General features: G+C 39.0%; 1 protein-coding gene across 1 annotated transcript; it reads right to left on the bottom strand.

Moving 5' to 3' along the window:
• Positions 1-1,845: 1,845 nt before the first annotated feature.
• eprs1 (glutamyl-prolyl-tRNA synthetase 1) lies at positions 1,846-20,147 on the bottom strand. Its single transcript, XM_057329455.1, is given in 30 exon segments — positions 1,846-2,268; positions 2,364-2,428; positions 2,510-2,588; positions 2,743-2,903; positions 2,981-3,154; positions 3,239-3,436; positions 3,517-3,672; positions 3,782-3,883; positions 3,967-4,046; positions 4,133-4,205; positions 6,525-6,734; positions 6,816-6,867; positions 8,050-8,315; positions 8,411-8,662; positions 8,746-8,988; positions 9,073-9,282; positions 12,378-12,785; positions 12,894-13,011; positions 13,399-13,511; positions 13,660-13,867; positions 14,160-14,296; positions 14,595-14,705; positions 16,683-16,742; positions 17,683-17,767; positions 17,862-18,095; positions 18,458-18,629; positions 18,718-18,910; positions 19,090-19,216; positions 19,300-19,400; positions 20,013-20,147. Coding segments are annotated over 29 exon segments (4,479 nt in total). The 5' UTR covers positions 19,341-19,400; positions 20,013-20,147; the 3' UTR covers positions 1,846-2,117.
• Positions 20,148-20,172: the final 25 nt, after the last annotated feature.

Below are 20,172 nucleotides of genomic sequence, written 5' to 3' on the forward strand. Positions count from 1 at the left end.
CTCTCTTTGTTCTTCTTTCAGCAGCAAGCGAATGGTTGTTCATTGTCACTGGAGCAGCTTTTCAAGGTACCGAAATCCACTGGACAATATGAAAACTATGTAAACTGTATAGGCGCATAAAGCATTTATTTGTAAATGAACAGACTGAGAATCTGGCTGAGGCAAATGCATCAGAGGAGGACAAAATAAAAGCTGTCATGTTCCAGTCCAGCCGCTGTTACTATTCTGTGAAGTGAGTATAATAACATTCACATCATGAGCAGACATTTCAAGTGCTCTCTATCATGACTCTCATCACTTACCAGTGAAGCACTCAAGCTGGTTGGAGGCCTTCCGCCAAACTATGTGTGCTATAAGTGTGGCATCCCTGGGCATCACATCAGAAACTGCCCAAGGACACGGGTAACACATAACTAAACTGTGGACAGCATTTGTGTGCCTGTTATGCCATGAATGTAAATGCAACCTGTTGCTTGTGCCGTCACAGGGTCCAACTTTTGTTGGGGGCAAGCGCCTACGGAGAAGCGCAGGAATTCCTGTCAGCTTCCTAGTGGAGGTGGATGACCCCAACATGAAGGGAGTGATGCTGAGCAGCAGCGGAAAGCATGTCATTCCCATTATTAACGCGTGAGTTTACAACTGTCATCTGTGTAGAGACCTCATCATGAACACACATTTACATTTGGTTGATAATTGTGTGCTTGTTCTGTTTAGTGAGGCTTATGCATCTCCGAAGAAAGAGAATCCACCTTTCTTACCCCAGAACGAGTCCTCCTCGTCGACCTCAGATGAAGATCCAGTGCCTGATGCTTTTCTGTGTCAGATCTGTGAAGATCTCATCACTGATGCTGTGATGACTCCCTGTTGCAGCAACAGCTACTGCGACGACTGTGAGTTTCTGCACAAACAGATATTACTCAGAAAGTTTGTTTGACCTTTGAGAACATATGCGATTGTTTGGTCGCAGGTATCCGAACGTGTCTGCTGGATTCGGACGAACATGTTTGTCCCACCTGCAAACGGTCTTATGTGTCTCCTGATGCTTTGAATATAAACATGTTCTTACGCCAGGTAAGATTGTGTGAAACTGTACATCATGTTTGTTCTCAAGCATCAAGCTCTGTCTTCTTACAAACCGGTTTTCTGGTTCGTGCTCACACAGGAAGTGAACCGTTTTAAGACTGTTCTTGTAGTCGAGGGGTCTGGTTTCTCACACCACCGAAAACCCCTTCACTCTCAATCGGCGTGTTCCTCCACAAGCCCGAGCCTCAGCCATCGATCCAGCTCGTCTGCTTCCGAACCTCACAGCTCTCGCACCAATTTACCCTCTGGTAAGAGGCGACGGGACTTGAGCGAGAATGATGATGAAGACAATGGCTCCAAGAAAACCAAGCATGCTGCTTTGTGAAGAACATCCAGAGCGCTTCATCATCATTATGTATATATAATGTAAATATTATGTATATAATTAGATAGCACAGACGTAGACTTAATAAAGATTTTCACTGTTGCATTGACTACAGGTTTGAAGAGTGTTTATGAAACGTTTGACATAGTAGCAATCCTTCCTCTTAAAAACACACACACACACGAACACACATATAACATATAATTACTACATAAATGTTACTAAATTTGTCTAGTGACTGTCAAACATAGCGAGTTCATGGCCTTGATCTCCTGAGGGGATTAATCTTGCAAACAAAGAAAACTGACAGAGAACGACAAAAAAAACCTCAAGGTTTATTCATCTCCATGGCAACCACTGTGAGCTCCAAAACGGGATCTGACCAAATTCGACTAGATCAATTGTTGAAGACAATAAATGATACAAAGTCACAAAAATGATAGAAAGTAATAATCCCTTTATTACAGATAATATTAGGTCATTATAGTTGTCAAGGACAAAGATGTGCAAAGTACAGCCACAGATAATTCCTAATTCCATTTATCTTTAAAAAATACGGCCAGAAAAATAAAGGGGCTTCTTCTAAATGTGGTAGATAGCGATGTTATGAGAGCTTAGAGAGGAGACATCCTAAATTACAACAAATCCTGCTAGTGCATTTGTTAAAAAGGGAAACCAAAAGTATGATGTAGACAGGACCGAGAGACTCTTAATAACTGCGGCCAAACAGCGTATAGTTCTGGGCCAGTTCTTTGCCACTAACGCACATCTGACCAGGCTGCAGGGTCTTCAAGGGGTCAAAGGGGATACACAGACTCTTGGCTCCCATTGAAGGTGCACCAGGCTCCAGATCTTGATCCCTATAGACAGAAATAAAGGAATCAATCAATGGCTAACTGCATGTAAACATACAGTATGCTAAGTAACCAAAACTAGTTATTATGTAGTCACTAACCTGGCTGTGGTCTTCTTAATCCAGTCCTCACACTCAATGCCTCCACAGAAGGGAATCTGTACAATCTGAGGGAAGATATACAGGTCGATTTTCAACCGAAAATCTACATTATTTACCTTTTCTAGCCAAAATCTACATTTACTTACTTTTCCCTGGTCCAGATCTTTTTGGAATTGCTCCATACTATCTGCCACAACCATGTGTTTCTTAAGGTCATCAGATGCCCTGAAACAAGTGAAAAACAAGCAATTCATAAAGTCATCCAACATCTGGCCACCAGACACAGCAGAGCTTCAATGTGAACATGTTATGCAAATTAAAATCTGTAGGAATTTATGAACAAATGTTTTTGCACATTAACATCTGATGACCGTTGTACCTCTTAAAGAGATTGTTCTGAATCTCCTCGAGGAGGCTTGTTATTCTCTTCTCAATTTCGGCATCTGGCAATATGATCTTCTCTCCTGTGTCTCTTCTTACTGCCACGCACTGACCCTGCTTCAGGTCCTTCGGCCCAACCTCCAACCTTATGGGCACACCCTGCATTCATACAACAGGTAGTCCAACTTCAGTCAACAAGATATCCTTAAAAAAACTCCAAAATACATCCTCCATACCTTTAGCTCCCAATGGTTGAACTTCCAGCCAGGTGAGTAGTTATCACGTAGGTCAGCTTTCACTCTTATGTCGGCCTTCTGCAGCCTGGAAAGGTACTTGGAGCACTGGGCTAACAGAAGCTCTTTCTCTACTTCTGGCAGAGTGGCTGTGATTCCACAAGGAATGATGATTACCTGTGAAACAGAGTGAGTCATTGAGCATTCAGTGTTTTGATTTGAAAATGTGGATAGTTTGAGGTGAATGGACCTCCAGCATACCTGTAGACATGCTACTCTGGGTGGCAGCACCATCCCCATGTTGTCTCCGTGGACCATTGTCAGGACTCCGATGGTACGTGTCGTGATGCCCCATGAGTTCTGGTAAGCAAGCTGCTTCTCGCCTGGCTTTTTAGGATCTTCAAAGACAATCTCAAACATTCTGGAGAAGTTCTGACCCAGGTGATGAGATGTGGCACCCTGAGGGAGTGATTGGAGAACTTTAATCTTACTACAATAGTTATAAAAGTGCTGGGGGTTTTGAGAAATTCAAGGCTTACCTGAATAGCTCTGCCGCTGGCTGAGATATAAGCCTCCACGGTGGTGGTGTAGTCTCCTCCTGCAAACTTCTCCTTCTCAGTTTTCCTACCCTTGACCACAGGGATGGCCATGAGCTCCTCATACACTCGAGCATACAGCTCCAAGATCTGTAGAACCTGAACATGAAGAATTAAGAGTGGGGGGGTCAAAAACACGGTATAATTGTTTCCGGATGCGTACACCGTACAGTATGTCGTAAGTGAGGTACGATGAGCCACATCTAACCTCCTCTACAGCTTCTTCCTTTGTGGCAAATGCTGTGTGTCCCTCTTGCCAAAGGAACTCTCTGGTCCTCAGGAAGGGCTGTGGGTGTTTGAACTCCCAACGCTTTAGAGGAAAAAATACAGTTTTATGAATCCAACTGCTGCTTATTTCAGATTTTATGTTGGTAAAAGAGATATAAAACTGACCACGACGTTGCACCACTGGTTGAGTTTGATTGGCAGGTCTCTGTGTGACTTGACCCACTTGGCATAAGCCGGGTACATGACTGCAACAACACAGATAAAAGGTATGAGATAATGAGCCAAAAGTCTATCTGATTATTTCAGGTGCTTTCCACCAACGTTCGCTCACCTGTCTCACTAGTGGGCCGCACAGCGATGGGCTCAGCCAGTTCTGTCTTTCCTGATCTTGTCACCCAAGCAACCTAATAAGAATTTCCAGATAAAAGTTTAAATCGTTGACTTTTGCCACAGATCATAATTATCTCCATGGTCTCCAGTTTCACGTCTGCCCTCAATTAAGACCATCAAATTTATCGCTTTGACACACACATTTAATCAAATGAGTTTAGTGCCGTTAATATGTTTGTAGTCATTAAAAAAATTACTCAAATTGACTTTATCTTGATTTAAAGGTGCCATGAATTAAAACCACAATTTTAACCAGAGCTTATGTTATATAAGAGGGAATCGTATTCACGCGAACATCATGTAAGTGTCAGAACTGAAAACGCCCTTGTTACTGAGATCTGTTATTGACACCAGCACCAGCGAACGGCAGGTTCTGGAATGCACCTATCTAGGTTGAATATTGTGGAGTCAGTGCCTGGTTGTGGAAGAACACAGTCGCTGCATAACCTTCCTTCACACACAAACACAATTAATCAACAATTGTATTAATTGGTAATGCGTGGTTGAAGTTTATTTTTAAAGGCGTTCCAGCTCACGTGGGTAAAACATTACAGCGGATTCCTTTGTGAACAAGGCACAGGTCGATGGTGGATTTGCGGAGAGACTAAAATTAAAAAGCAGTGCTGTGCTGTCAATATTGGATCCGATAGGAATGGCGCAGCAATCTTATGTGAGTACAACATTTTTGTACTCTGCGTCACTATTGCTTTGTTAGAGATCGCTTGATATGCCCTGTGTAACCTAACGTTACGTCTCTAATAGAGGTCGACCAATATTGGATTTTGCCGATAACGATAACTAAGGTAGTCAGTACCTACCGATAACAGATCTGACACAGTTTTTTTTATGGTTTATTTAAAAAAAAACACACACAAAGTAAATTAGCAATGAAGTGTATTACATCAATAAACACGTTGCTTGAACCACTAAACTGTATTTTTAAATAAAACATAAATATTAACTACATTAATAAATATTAAACTCCAGTGTATGATTTAAACAAAATTATAAGTAGGTAACGCAACCAGGAAAAACTATCGGTGGGGATTATTGCCGATAGCCGATAGTTCAATTTATCGTTATCGGTGCTGATTAATTGGCAAAAACGATGAATCGGTCGACCTCTAGTCTCTAACCAAATTCACAGAAGGCTCCAACTAAGTTTACTACGCAAACTGCTATCCTATCATAGCAGTGGGCTTTACTTCCAAGTCTTCATGGCGGAACGCCCATTCAAACCGATCGTTTGTCGAGCCGGCCTCAAAACCCGGGTAGAAAATAGCCTATTACTTATTGATTTTGATGTTTTTGAATGTAAAAACCACACGAACGTCATAAGTAGACCTCATACAACAGTATACAACAATAAACAAGCCCAGTTCATCACACCTTTAATTATAATGAGCTGATTGAAAGTTATCAGAGTGTCTCTTCTGTCTAATAAAAGAATGACTGACTGATGAATAAACCGTACATGTGTCATATGGTGTGATGGCAAAATTGTAGAAAATGAACTGTTAATAATACATTATTTTATATTATTCATATTTATATTTATAATATGAAATAGCATAAGATTTACCTTCATTGTTAGTTTTTTCTGGATTTTTGCTGTCACACCATACGCATGATTCTGTTCGGCCAACTATTATTCCAAAAAATCTGATTTTATAAGAAATTTCTATAAATTTTGATTGGATGAGTTACATTCAAATTACCTCTTTAAATGATGTAAACAATATTCATACTTGAAACCTTAAATCTCCATATTTTGTGATTTTTCGTTTTTATTTTTCATACATTATTATTATTATTAGTCACCTTTTATGTTTGTCACTGGGTTTTGCAAATATCTAACCAAGAGAAGAATTAAAAGTGCTCGTCAACTTTGACAACACAGTATTTAATCATTTAAAAATTAAAGAGTTTTTCCATTTCCTGATAAAACATCCAAGGTTTCAGAAGAACAATGGCGATATTTCATATTAATACAAGTTGATTCTTATACTAAGATATCAAATAATAAGCCTATAAACCAGTTTGCAAACGCTTTCTGTTTATAAACGTCAACTGAAACAGGAAGTGCTTCTGGACCTGAGTTATTTGCATCTTGCAAAATGGTCTATAGTTAAATACACTATACTGTTTTATTGTTATATATTGATTATCCCAAGGAATTTAATTATCAAACATTAGTACCTTTTATTCCATCATTTCATAATAGAAACAAGCCACACTAATTCATTCCTACAAACATCCTTTAACTTTTAGATACTGCTTTATCAACCCCCTCTAGACATTTTACCCCTCCCTCATCCCTTCAATCTCCTCACCTCTGGAGCAAAATCTGCAATGTGGCTTTTCTCTTTCTCCAGAGCAGCCTGAGAAACAAACATGGGAAAGTAGCAGTTCTCCACACCCAGCTTCTTAATCTCGCGGTCAAAGAATTCTTTGATGGCATCCCAGATGGCGTAAGACCAGGGTCTCAACACGTAACAGCCACTGACGTCATAGTACTCAATCATCTCAGCCTTGGTGATCACCTGAACACAGAGTAAAGCAAAAGATTAACTCAACACGTAGGTGACATGATCACGTGATCAAAGTGATGGCACCAAGCGTACCTGAGAATACCAATCAGCCAGGTTTTCCTCTTTTTTTGCTTCAAGTCCCAACCTACATTCGAAACACAAAGATAATTTTGTATTCTTGCTTTCACACAAAAGCAACATTTCCAATATGTACATCAATCTTTAAAGCCATCAGTGACATAATTGAGTTTATAGTCTAAATAAGTCATTCAGACAGAACTGCAGTGTTTGAGGTTTCATCTCGGAGGACTACACTGCAAAAAAATGACTTTCTTACCAAGTCTTTTTTTCTTGTTTTCCAGTAAAAATGTCTACAAATTCTTGAATCGAGATGCATTTTCTTGATGAGCAAAATGACCTAAGAAAATAAGTCTTGTTTTTTGTAAAAAAAATATGAAATTTCAGTGAATTTGTGCTTAAAACAAGCAAAAAATCTGCCAACGGGGTAAGAAAAATAATCTTGAATTAAGGTTTACCTTTTTCTTAGTCACTCAATTCAAGATTATTTTTCCTACCCCATTGGGAGATTTTTTTTGCTTGTTTTAAGCACAAATTAACTGAAATTTCATTTTTTTTTACTAAAAACAAGACTTATTTTCTAAGGTCAGTTTGCTCATCAAGAAAATGTTTTTTGATTCAAGAATGTTTAGACATTTTTACCGGAAAATAAGAAAAAAGTCATTTTTTGCAGTGTAGGGATGTAACGATTCACTCAGCTCACAATGCGATGCACGATTCTGATCTCACGATACGATTTATTCACGATTTACTCACGATTTATTTTTACAAAATGAGTTGAAACAAATTAGAAATGAACAACTTCCTCCCTTGCATTATTTCTTAAATGCTTCACGTTTCTTTGTATAATAAAATTGTTTTATTTCAAATAACAAAACTAAACTACAATTTTATAACAAATTAATTATAGAAAAAGTCTCTTTAATATAAACAAACTTATACTCTCTGTGCTTTTCTTGGATTTTTTTGCATTAAGAAATATCAGCACGTTTAGGTTTGCAGTGAACATGGCAGCCCCTGCTGTTCAAAAAATGTATTGCGATTCAGTTCACACCTCAACCGATTTGAATCGTCACACATTATAATCGATTTTCAACCGGCTCACAGTGAATCGTTACATCCCTACGGAGGACAGAAACAGTTGTGACAGTACCAAAACAACTGCGAAACTTTCTCAAGCCTCCGATCCAGTAGGTAACAAATATTTAAGTGTCAATATGAGTTTTTATACCTTTAATGAGAGTCTCACCGTGTTTGTTTCTTCAGCCCCTGGCCATCTCCTGCTCCACCAGCTCCAGCATCCTGACCTTGAGGTTTCTCTCCTCCCTTCTGCTGCTTGCGTCCTCCACCTCCTCCTCCCTGTTTCTCAGATTTGTTCTCTCTCTCCTTACGGCTTTTGTCTTCTCCCCCCGTGTTTCATCCTGGTGTGGTCACGGGCTTGTACTCCTCCCCAGTGAGTGCTTTATACTGACCCTTCAGCTCAAGCAGAGTCTTCACTGCTTTATCAACTTGCTCCTGAAGAAATGAATTACAATGACATGAGCGTTAAATAATACCACTTTTACAATCACATACTGTAGTAGAGGTGCAGCTGAATACACAACACAAACCTTAGGGGCTTTCTCTGCTTTGAGTTGTCTCACTTGTTCCCCCTGCTGAGCTATATCTGCAAACAGCGCTTGGGCCTGAGGGGAGGAGCTGGATTGAGGTTGGGAGGAGCTGGTGGAATGTTGGGCGGGGCTGGATTGAGCAGGGGCAGGGCCTGTTGAAGGAGGCACACCTGGTTTGTAGTCTTGTCCAGTTTGCTGCTTGTACTTGGCTTTCAAACTCAGCAAATGCTGCACAGCTGCATCTATCTGATCCTGTAAAAAGTGAAAGATGGCTAAATACCTCTAATAATAATTTGAGCAACAAAAAAAGGAATAAAATGAAAACAAATACAAACCTTGGGTGCCTTGTCTGTTTTCAGTTTCCTCACAAGGTCTCCTTGTTGAGTTGCATGTTCATAAATGGCCATAGGCGAGCCGTCAGAGGAGCTTGATACAGTAGGAGCGGTGCTGGCGGGCTGGGCTGGAGCTGATGGAGAAGCACCAGCTGGAGGAGCTCCGGGCTTGTAGTCCTGGCCAGTCACTTGCTTATATTCTGCCTTCAGGGACAAAAGCTGCTTTACTGCTGCATCAATCTGGTCCTGAAGAGAATGTGTTATGTTACTGCTTGACCGAAACAATAAACCACAAATCAATATCACAGACGCAGTTGCAGCAATTCTCACCTTTGGTGCTTTATTAGTTTTCAGCTTTCTGACGACCTCTCCTTGGTCTGACACACGACTGTATAAGGAAGCAGGGGAGGAGTCAGATGAAGGGGTGGGGTGTGAGGATGTTGTGGGTGGCGCGATATCTGCTTTGTAGTCTTGACCAGTAAACTGTTTGAACTCAGCTTTAAGAGCCAAGAGCTGTTTCACTGCGGCATCTATTTGCTCCTGTAAGAAGGTGATGTGAACATGGTCAAGAATTATTTTACTGTTTAACAAAAACAAATCAAGTAAAAAGGTAAAAAAAAGATGGGTATACGCTCCATTTTTAGTTGAATGAATTGAGCAAATATTGAATTGTATTACAGTCTATTACGTTAATAATTCTTTATTAATGTTATAGACATTTTCACCTGCAACCACATAATCGTTATGTGGCCCAAACTTTACTTCCGGTAGACCTCAGCAAAGAATAAATAAATGTTGAGTAGTTTTAATTGAATTGAATCGAATTAATATACAATCAAATTAGGGCTGCAACAACTAGTCGATAAAATCGATAATAATCGATAATGACAATTTTCATTATCGATTAGTTGGTCTGTGACGTCACTTACGAGCTGAGCAGTTATAAATCAAGCGCCTCTTCTTCCCTTTTAAAATTACAATTTTAGATGTGTCTCTCCATGCAGCATGAGCTTCGCAGTTTTAAAGTCAGACGTGTCTCCGTGCAGCCCCAGCTGCTTTAAGTTATGGAAAGCCAGGAGGCTCAAAAACACGCAAATTTTAACACGTCAACAACGCGTTGTTTGCGCGTAGCGTGACGTCAGACGTCAATTTCACGTGTTTTTGAGCCATCCGGCCACTTGACCAGTTTGAACGTCCAAGCGTGATGAGTTCCTATTGGCTGCTGAGCGGTAGGGTTAAACCATTACTGTAGGCCTAGGGGTTTGCCTTCCATTTCTAGACTCTTTCCCATCACAATGCATGTAACATGCGAAGGTTATCTCTTTGTGCTTGACGGCCAGTGAAAGTCCTCACCACAACAAGCTATTAGATATAGACTTTAATAATCTTATTTATTTTCTAATTTGCTCGCAATTGAGATTGATTGTTTTAGCAGAGACAGTAAGTACTCAAAATACCTTGATCGCCTTTCAGCTTGAATGGTGTGGGGGTAAAGACGACGCACGATTCCACAGCGCGATTGCGGTTGGAATCTACCTTTTGCCAAACGTGTTCTCTCCTTTTCCCATCCCTCATCAGATTGAAAAGGCCTATTTGTTGTAGCGCCAATAAAGGAACTGTTCCGAAAGTAGAAATAAAGTGCCTCATGGCTAATAAACAATGAAGCTTTTATCTGATAAAGTTACTGGTAGTTGTAGTAGGGAGGGCATTAACTGTCCCAAAGGCAGCATTCGTTTGTAACAAAGAAGCTACTAACATTACAGGTGGAAGCAAAATACTGTGGGAAGGATTTTTAAGCGCACTGCACGCTTGCTTTGAGTTCAATGATCTTGTTTGTTTTCTATTTGCTCTTTCTTGAGATTGTTTTATCTATAGTTTGGCGAGCTTATACAAGCTTAGCCTGAGGCTTTTCTCTAGCTCATCTTTTGCAAGACTTGCAAGAATACCATGACAGTTGTACTCAGTAAAGGTAATTTAATTTAATTTTTTTAAAGTTTTAATTAAAACTTGTGCATAGAATGATATTTTTCTGATGTTTAAACTCCATTAACAAGTGTTTACCGAAATAGGGTTACATTAGTACATTAACCAATAGGGCTGGGCAAAAAAATTGAAAAATCGATTAATCGTTTTTTTAAACAGATCAATTCAATATCGATTCTCAAAAGCTGTGAATCTATTTTTTTCTTTCATATTTACGCAAGCACTGAACATTCATTTACGTTAATGTCATTGCTACTACTATCCACTAGATGTCCCTTTTCTTTTTACAACGGGTGGATGTTACAACAGGCAGTATCCTTCATTCATTGCTTAATTACCATGGGATCCGGGTGTGTCGTCGAATTTAACATCACCTTCATATAAAAGGCAGCAGTTCACATGATTGCAGCCTCTATTTACAGCTATTTTTGTGAAATTTTGTTCGTTATACTGTATCTTAAATTTAAAATAACTGTTCTGTTTCAATATACCCAAGTGTTTTAAAGTTTAATATACAGATTTGTGGCTCTTCATTTCATTTTTTAATTCACCATTGTAATGTGATATTTACTGATCTTTTTTAGAAATATCTATAGGACTTGTATTAAATCTATACCCAGATAGCAAGCAACCATTGAATCAATGTTAAAAAATGGTTAATTTGTCAATGTTAATTGCGTTGAATCAATATCACTTTTGCACCTGCAATTTATGTTGAAAAATTGTTGAAATTTCTTTTGAAGTTTTCTTTAACTGGTCATGTTTAAAAGTAAACTTTTCAAAACATCTCTTTCTCTATCAATGTATAAGTGTTATTATTAAAGCACTACTGTAAACATTAAAAGTGTTAAAAGAGTTGCCTGATCACAATAATGGTGATTTGTTTAAATTTCTAAAAAATGTCTACATTAATTGCAGGTGCAAAAGTGATATTGATTCAATGCAATTAACATTGACAAATCAACTATTTTTTAACATTGATTCAATGGTTGCTTGCTATCTGGGTAATCATAGACTCGAATCGGAATCGAATCGAGAGCTTGTGAATCGGAATCGAATCGAAACATCAGAATCGATACCCAGCCATATTAACCAAGTTGACACTTTTTGAGTATTTGTACTATACTTAAGTATAATTTTTTCTGGATACTTTTTACTGTACTTCACTACATTTGAATGACAAATATCTCACTTTTCATGCCACACAAAAAAAGATTTCCTTGGCCAACTGTCCCCTCCCTTCCAGGTTTGGGAGTGAGTATTGGCAGCTGCTTCTAATAGGACACACCTGAATCAACTCATCAGCCTTGGTGTGTTAATTAAGGAGACATCCACAACATTTTGGGAGAAGGCTAATGAGTTCAGTTGTGTATACTTTTCCCATCTCTGATTTAGTTATAGGCAAAAGATCTAATTAAACTTTTTATCCGATTAATCGGAAAAATAATCGTCCAACTAATTGTTAGTTGCAGCCCTAAATCAAATATTAATATAAATAAAATATAATGTTATATTATAACCAAACATAGACCGCAAGTTAACTTTGGGCCAGGCGTGCATTTCCGTCTATAAGGTTGAATATTAATGTTTTATTCTATCAATCATTTTTCTTTTATACTTTTTACATTTTCTATTATATTTTTTATACAGACCTTTGGTGCTTTTGCTGCTTTCAGTTTACGAACGACCTCCCCTTGTTCGGCGACACGAGTGAAAGGACAAGAAAAGGAAGCAGGGCTTGGACTTCCTGCTGCTGGAGTGGGGGCAGAGCTCTTTGGTGCTGGGGCAGAGCTCTTCGGTGCTGCAGCAGAAGTGGGTGGGGCTATGCCAGGTTTGTACTCTTGTCCAGTCAGCTGTTTAAACTCAGTTTTGAGGGCCAAGAGCTGCTTCACAGCGGAGTCCACTTGCTCTTTAGGGGCTTTATCAGTCTTGAGTTGCCTCACCATATCTCCCTGAGCCACAATGCTGGAGAACAGGGCAGAAGCATCTCCTGCTCCGGCAGATGGTGGACTGGAGGTGGGAGCTTGTTTGACTTTACTGGGAGCCGCAGACTCGACCTTCTGCAGTGAACAGAGAGAAAAACTGTATTAATTGTGTTTTTCTCTTATGTATAAAACTAAGAGGCATAGAATATGGTGGATGGTATATGGACAGTATTGTGTACTCACGGGTTTGGCAGCTACCTGGCTTTTGCTCTTGTCCTTGGAACCAGCTGTGGGCATCTCTTTTGTGTGTCCATCTGGGATGTAGAGCAGGACACAGGGACTCTCTTTACAGCTGTTAGGGCTGAACAAGGTCAAAAACAATTAATGAGACAACAAATACAATGAATTATTAAAACAATGAATAAGAGAAGAAAAATTACACACACAAATCGACAACGTTATTATTTGCCCGAAACATTCTATATACAAGTATACAAATAGATACGTTTCTAGCTACCCAAGGCCAATTTCATGCATCATTACATTAAAAAAATATACATTTTTCTTTGATTGTTTTTTATGCCAACTACTGTCATGCGGGAGCAGTCATATGTTTTTTTAGCACAAAATCTGAAGAACACATTATGGCCAAGCATTTCTGTCTGTACTTGCATGGCGTGTGTTTCTGGAAACGAGATTTAAAGTACATATAAAAGATGATTTTGTTAGAATAGATTCTAGGTTTAACCTGATTGGCTCATAGGGTTGATCACAGATATAGAAGCCCCGCCTCTGCAGCTGTATAACATCACCTTTCTTCAAATCCTTCAGGCAAGGATCTCCCAGCATCTTCTCCTCTATCTGGAAACAAAATAATAGTTTGATATAGGGCAAGAAGAACTTTCTGTACCATATCGCCATTTACATACCTCAGTGATTCTCAACCCCATCCTAAAGCCCCACATTTTATATATGTATCCCGTATCAGACAATCTCAAGCATGACATACCTTGCTGTTCTTGTTGATGAAATTTTTGAAGTCATCATCTTTTCCAAGCACTGGTTTGGTAATAAGGTGCTGGTAGTTCACACATACAGTGGGCACAAGCGGGGCACGGGCAGTCTCCGCTATCCAGGTGATCTTGGTTGTCTTTTTAAAATCGGTGTTCTCCAAATTCAGATGGGCATCCAGAGAGGTTATCACTCCACTGCTGTACCTGTAAAAAGAAAGCCAAAAAAGAAGGTTAACTGAAGAAAAGTGGCAAAGTGGTTATATCGAAGGCTGCTGGTTTGCTCCAAATAAAAAGCCATTGTGAGCCCATCTAACTCTGTGTGGAACAGACTAAAGTTTAATTCTTAAAACTCTCCTGTTTATGAGCGAGGATTATATTAATACATTTGTTAATCTGGTTCTTCAATTTGCTGTATCAATGATCCAGCATATTCACTTCAAAGGTTTAAATGTCGATCCCTTTCATACACAAAACTATGTTGTGACTTTAGCTTTACCTGTTGATTTTGGTGATGATCAGGTTTCCCCAGTTGATGAAGGTGACCATCTCTCCCTCTGTAAACGTTTCAGCATCAGCACCCTCGATTAAGACCTTCGGCCCGAACCACACCTGCTTCATTCCCACGTCCGCATTCTGAAAATTCCCACAGTAGATATGACTGAAAATTGTTTTTAATTGACAAGGTTTACCAAGCCTGAGTAGTTAGACAAAACTACAAAAAGGCCAATAAAAGCAAATTCATCCAAACAGAGGCTAATTTTGGACTTCCAATAAAATGATCTGCTGCTACTCCTGTCTACAAACTACAGGAGTAGCAGCAGATCATTTTATTGGAAGTCCAAAATTAGCCTCTGTTTGGATGAATTTGCTTTTATTGGCCTTTTTGTAGTTTGTCAAATAAACCAACTTTTACGTATGCGGCATTTATTACCTTGGGATGTTTGGCAACCTCTTTCATCTCCTCCTTGGCTTCGGTAATGAAGACGGGAACAACCTGTGAGCTCAGCAGCGCAGTGTACCTGGGGGCTACTGGGTCAATGACCTACAAAGTGACAAAAAGAGAGAAGAGACTTTCAATGACAGGTATTCAGATCAAATTGGCAGTTACTGACAGAGTAAAGCAAGACCAAATTCTCTCGGCTTTACTGCTCGCACATTGTTTTGCATGGACCAAAAGAGCAACTTAAACAGATAACACATGATGGAGACAAGAATGTGACAGGATGGAGAAAGAAGAGGAGAGGTAGAGAAGTGTGAAATGAAGAGCAGTGGAAGCCAAACACTGTTAACTGAACACACTGGAAGTCATAGAAATGCTCTATAACCATGATACTACCCACAATGTGTAGTTTTTAGTTTGGTAGGTTGTATTCAAAAGCTTTTATACTTGAATGCGTCTACAGGGAAATAGAACAAAACACCACAATTCATTCAAAGCATTTCATTTTCTATGAAATCTGCCAGAAGCTGTATGACAGGGGAATGATTTATAGCACAAACACAGATCGCAACAGGGGAGTCTCCTCACAGAAACATAAATAAATAAATATCTAGTTAAGATTTCTCGAAGGGTTGAATAAATAAATTAAAAAAATTACGGTTGTGTTGCACCAAACCCTTTATGACTTGTTAAATTTATTGTATGCATTCATTTTATTAAATTATTTATGTATCTAACAAAAGTGGATTGTGATTAATTTATTACTAAAAAATTTTTTAAATTTTTTTTATAAATATAAAAAATAATTAAAAGTTACTTTTTCAAAGCGCTTTACAACACAAGCAAACACAACAATTTAATTTAAAACACAAAATACGGATCAAAATACAGAATATATAATATAATAAAAAAAAATTGTATTGAACAAATTTTAACCAAGTCTCAACAGTACATAAAGCTGAAATACACCTTTTTTCATTTTTTATTGCTTTTATGGTGTTGGTATTTATTTGAGAGCTTGACAGTTTTAAACTGTGGTGTATCCAGCTTGTTTTTTTCATAAAACAAAGGTGGACAAAGATGTCGTGTGCACAAAAGAAAGAAAAATAACTTTCCGAATGAGAAAATAATGAAAGAATTTGTCTTTAGTTAACTTTTTAAGACCCTATCTACCAACATTCTGTGTTTAAGTGAGAGATTAGCGAATAAGATGTGAGAGGGAAGAGACAATGCAGGGGAGACGTGAGGAAACGAAACAGCAGGAAAGAGGAGGAGAAGGAATACCTTTTTACAGCTAACTGGCAGCTTGTAAACAGAAAAGTGAGGTGCATTTTAATGCAGAACAGGGGAGACACAGCTCAGAGATGGACAGAACAGGAAGTGTTTAGGGTGCATATCATTAGTCGTGGAAGGTCACAAATACCTGACCTATAGAAAATTAAGACCAAGCCCATTACAGGCTACTATAAAATTAAAAAAAAACAACGGTTTAATTATATATGGCCAGAATGATCTTTTATAGATTTTTCCATTTCCTGGCCATGAAAGCAACAACATTTCTCATCTTAGGCAAAAGACAGTGCCAAGAGATGATGGTGTCAAAGAAAGAAATGAAAGAATGAACAGCACAAAAAAGTAAAGAGAAGATGGTTGATAAAGTATGCAGCTAGTGAGCAGTGTTGTAGAGCTCAAGACATGCCTGATGCAGAAAATAAAGTGCAGATGACCAAAGACAAACACTGAAATACAAACACGTTTGCAGCTTGTTTTGATAGATGAAAGATGCCTGTTAATATTGAATATTGAACGTGGAAGTACAACATGAACCAGAATGTAAATAAATAGGTATGAAAACACATGAATGATTAAAACGGCTTGGCTGTTGGGGCTTGAGAGATTAGTGTCTGAATACTTTCAGATTAACTTTAGTCTTTGTTCAAAGGAATGTTGCTGATAATGTGAAAAGATATTAGCAGATTCGTTTAGGGTATCATAACGAAGGGAATAAATGGGATCACAAGGACCAGCTGGAGATCAGGTGCAGGCACGGTGGATCTTAGGTGTGGTCGCAATATTTACCTTCTTGTTAAATGACCAGATCTTGTCCCACTCCATGTTGACCACGGATCTTGAACCTCCCTGTAATAGACAAGTGAATGAGACTTAGGTTGAATGTGGCCAAGGGTTCAAAAAACGAGTTGGACATATTACGTTTTTTGGGATGTAACCATTCACTTAGTTCACAATGCGATGCACGACACTGATCTCACGCTACGGTTTATATTTACAAAATGAGTTGAGAAAAATGAGAAAAGAACAACTGCCGTTCTATCATTTCTCAAATGCTGCACATTTCTTTGTTAAATAAAAAATAGGTTGATGTCAAATAACAAAACCAAACTGCAAATTTAAAAGAAATTCCAAATGAAATAAAAATGAATAATACAAAAGTCTCTTTATTATAAAAAGAGTTAGTCTGTGCTTTTCTTACATTTAGTAAATATCAGCATTTTCCAAGTTTGCAGTAAACAGAGAGGCTCCTGCTGTTCAAAACATGCATTACGATTCATATGACATCTCAACCGAATCCTCACATACTATAATCGATTTTCAACCAGCTTGCGGTGAATCATTACATCCCTAGTAATTTGGCTTTATAAACAACAGCTAGTTCAACCCTGGATTTGCAGATCATTTGAGACTGAAAGATGGGACCGCAGTCATAAACGCAGGCGGTAAGTAAAACTTTATCAAATGTCTGTGTTTTGTTGGCAAGCGGGATAATGTGATAATGTATGCTCGTGACTCTTTAGCTCCGCCCACTGCATGCCACCAGGAACTTGTCTGTTTTTGGAAAGATGCAGTACAGCTGTAACGGTCTTCTATAAATGTGATAAAACTAAGGACTCTTCGGAGATATAAAGGATGCAATACTACTCTATAGGTAGTCGAGATAAACATGACATTGGCTGAAACTGTGCGTGTTATGTCCACTTTAAAAAAATTACACTGGAAGTGTAAGAAATGCAAATGGACATAATCTTTTGTCCCATTTTGACTATGTTGATGATACACATACCTGCGCAGCAATGAACTGTTTAAGTCCCTCAACAGTCATTCCTCTTCGCAACACACCTCTGACTGTGGGGAAACGTGGGTCGTCCCTGTAGGAAAGAATGGACAAAAAAATGAACAAAGTGCATTAATATTTCTAACCATGCCATCTTATTATTATTATTATTAAACTCATCAACTCACCAGCCATCCACATAGCCCTCATTGACAAACCAGGTGAGTTTCCTCTTGGAGAGCACAGTGTTGTTGAGATTGAGTCTGGCATACTCCCAGATGTGTGGTTTGCGCACACCCAGAGCATCTATCACCCAGTAGTACTGCTCGTCTCTGTCGTGGTACTCAGTTGTACGCAGAGCATGAGTCACATCCTCGAAGCTGTCCACGATGGGGCAAGCAAAGTCATATGTGGGGTACACTCTAGGACAAGAAAACAATAAGACAGACATATTTTAAAAAGCATCTTTGATCACAGAAATACGTGGGTAATTTTAAAAACAACTTAAAGGGATAGTTCACTCAATTTTTTCATCATTTATTTACTCTCATGTCAATGCAAAACTTTCTTTTGCAAAAGAAGATATTTTGAAGAAATGTTGGAAATATTGACTTCCATTGTATAGGCAGGCACACAACCACACTGTTTCTCAAACAATCTTCTTTTGTATTTCAGTCAAATACAGGTTTTGAATAACATGAAAATATAAAAAACTTTCATATCAAGTAACATTCAGCCCCATGTAGGCCTTTAAGTAGAGAGATCTGAGCATTTATTTGCTTACTTGTAAGTGCTGCCAGTGCGAGGATGAGGAGCATTTTTACAGCGGTACAGAGTTGGGTCACGCATACAGCCGTTGTTGGAGTTCATGTCGATCTTTGCTCTCATGCAGCAGGTTTGGCCATACTCTGAGCCTTTCTTCATCTCATCCCACATCTGCTTGTTCTTCTTCACAGCTGCAGCAAAACCAAGAGCACATTCAATATCATATTTCCTGTAGTGTGGAATAAACTGTGGAAGTAACAGCCAGTAATGTGCCCTCACAGTTACTGCGGTTATGAGACTCGACCCTTTGCTCTCTCTCTTGCTTCATGACGTCTGGGGGCGTGTCATCTATGTAGGCTTTGCCTTCCTGCAGAAGTTTCTCTGCCAGCCGCTGGATGGCAGGAAAGTGGTCGCTGGTGTAGGTAAACTGGTCTGGTTTGATCTGTAACATGGCCACGTCCTCCAGGATCACCTGCACGAAGAAAGCATCCATTGTTAGAAATTTTGGATTGTCAGAATGGTGGATGATAAAAGACCCAATAAGTTTACACTGAATAATTGGGAGCCATATCACAGCACTAATATTATATAAATCTAGCTATCAGATTTATTTTTTTTATCTCAAAATGAGGAAAGGGTGTCAAGTCATACCTTCTCAAAGTCCTCCTTCTCCTTCTCAGGGTTGGTGTCATCAAAACGCATGATAAGCTTGCCCTTAAAGCTGATCTGGTAGTGCTGGTTGAGCAGAGCTGCCTTGGCGTGGCCAATGTGCAGGTATCTGTGGAGGTGGGGCTTTACCTTAGAAACTCATATCTTTATTGCCAAAGATGAAAACAATGTGGGGACGTTAGGGTTACTTACCCACTAGCCTCTGGAGGAAACCTCACCACAACTTTTCCCATCTCGGCTCCAGGAAGCTCCACAAACTTTCCCAAATCCTGTTTCTTCTCTTTTTCCACAGGCTACAAACACATGGTATTGAGACTTAATGGAGATGCACTGCGTGTTTGTTTAGTTTCCCAAAAATCATGCAAATTCTTTACATATTTATTTTTGCTTTAAAGGTCCAGTGTATGAATTTAGTGACATCTCACTCCACCCTTCCCTCACTTTCAAAGCACTACGGCGGCTCACATAGAACTAAGATGTCGTCACGGTTTCACCTCTTTGCCGAAGGAGATAACATATTTACGACACGAAATCTGTAGAGCAGTTTGTCCATTTAGAGCTACTGTAGAAACAACATGGTGAATTCCATGCAAGGGAACCCGCGGTGTATGTAGATAGAAATAGCTCATTCTAATGTACTAAAAACATAACGCTTTATTATGTAAGGTCTCTGAAGACATAGTTATGTTTATTATATTGCATTTCTGTCAATAGATCCTCCAAAAAAATGACACACTGGACCATTAAGGATATTATTTTTTATTCACATATGAAGCTATAAAAGAAATACTTCAAGAATGCCAATCCATTTCGATGCTCTGTCCCATCAACTTTATTTTAAGTGTATTGATGTAAACTTGATTTTTGTTTCACCTTTGTGGCAAGTGAAACAATGCTATACTCACAGCGGCTTTGCTGGCGGTGATCTTGCTGGCCCATTTACTGCCTACAGAACTGAATGGCACCTGAGAGCTCAGGAATGAAAACCAGCGGCACAGATGTGGGTAAGAGCCTGACTTGACCTGTGACTCTACATTACCTGTGAGTCAAAGACACATTTGATTA

Source organism: Triplophysa rosa, linkage group LG3, assembly GCF_024868665.1.
Source record: "Triplophysa rosa linkage group LG3, Trosa_1v2, whole genome shotgun sequence".
Lineage (NCBI taxonomy): Eukaryota > Metazoa > Chordata > Actinopteri > Cypriniformes > Nemacheilidae > Triplophysa > Triplophysa rosa.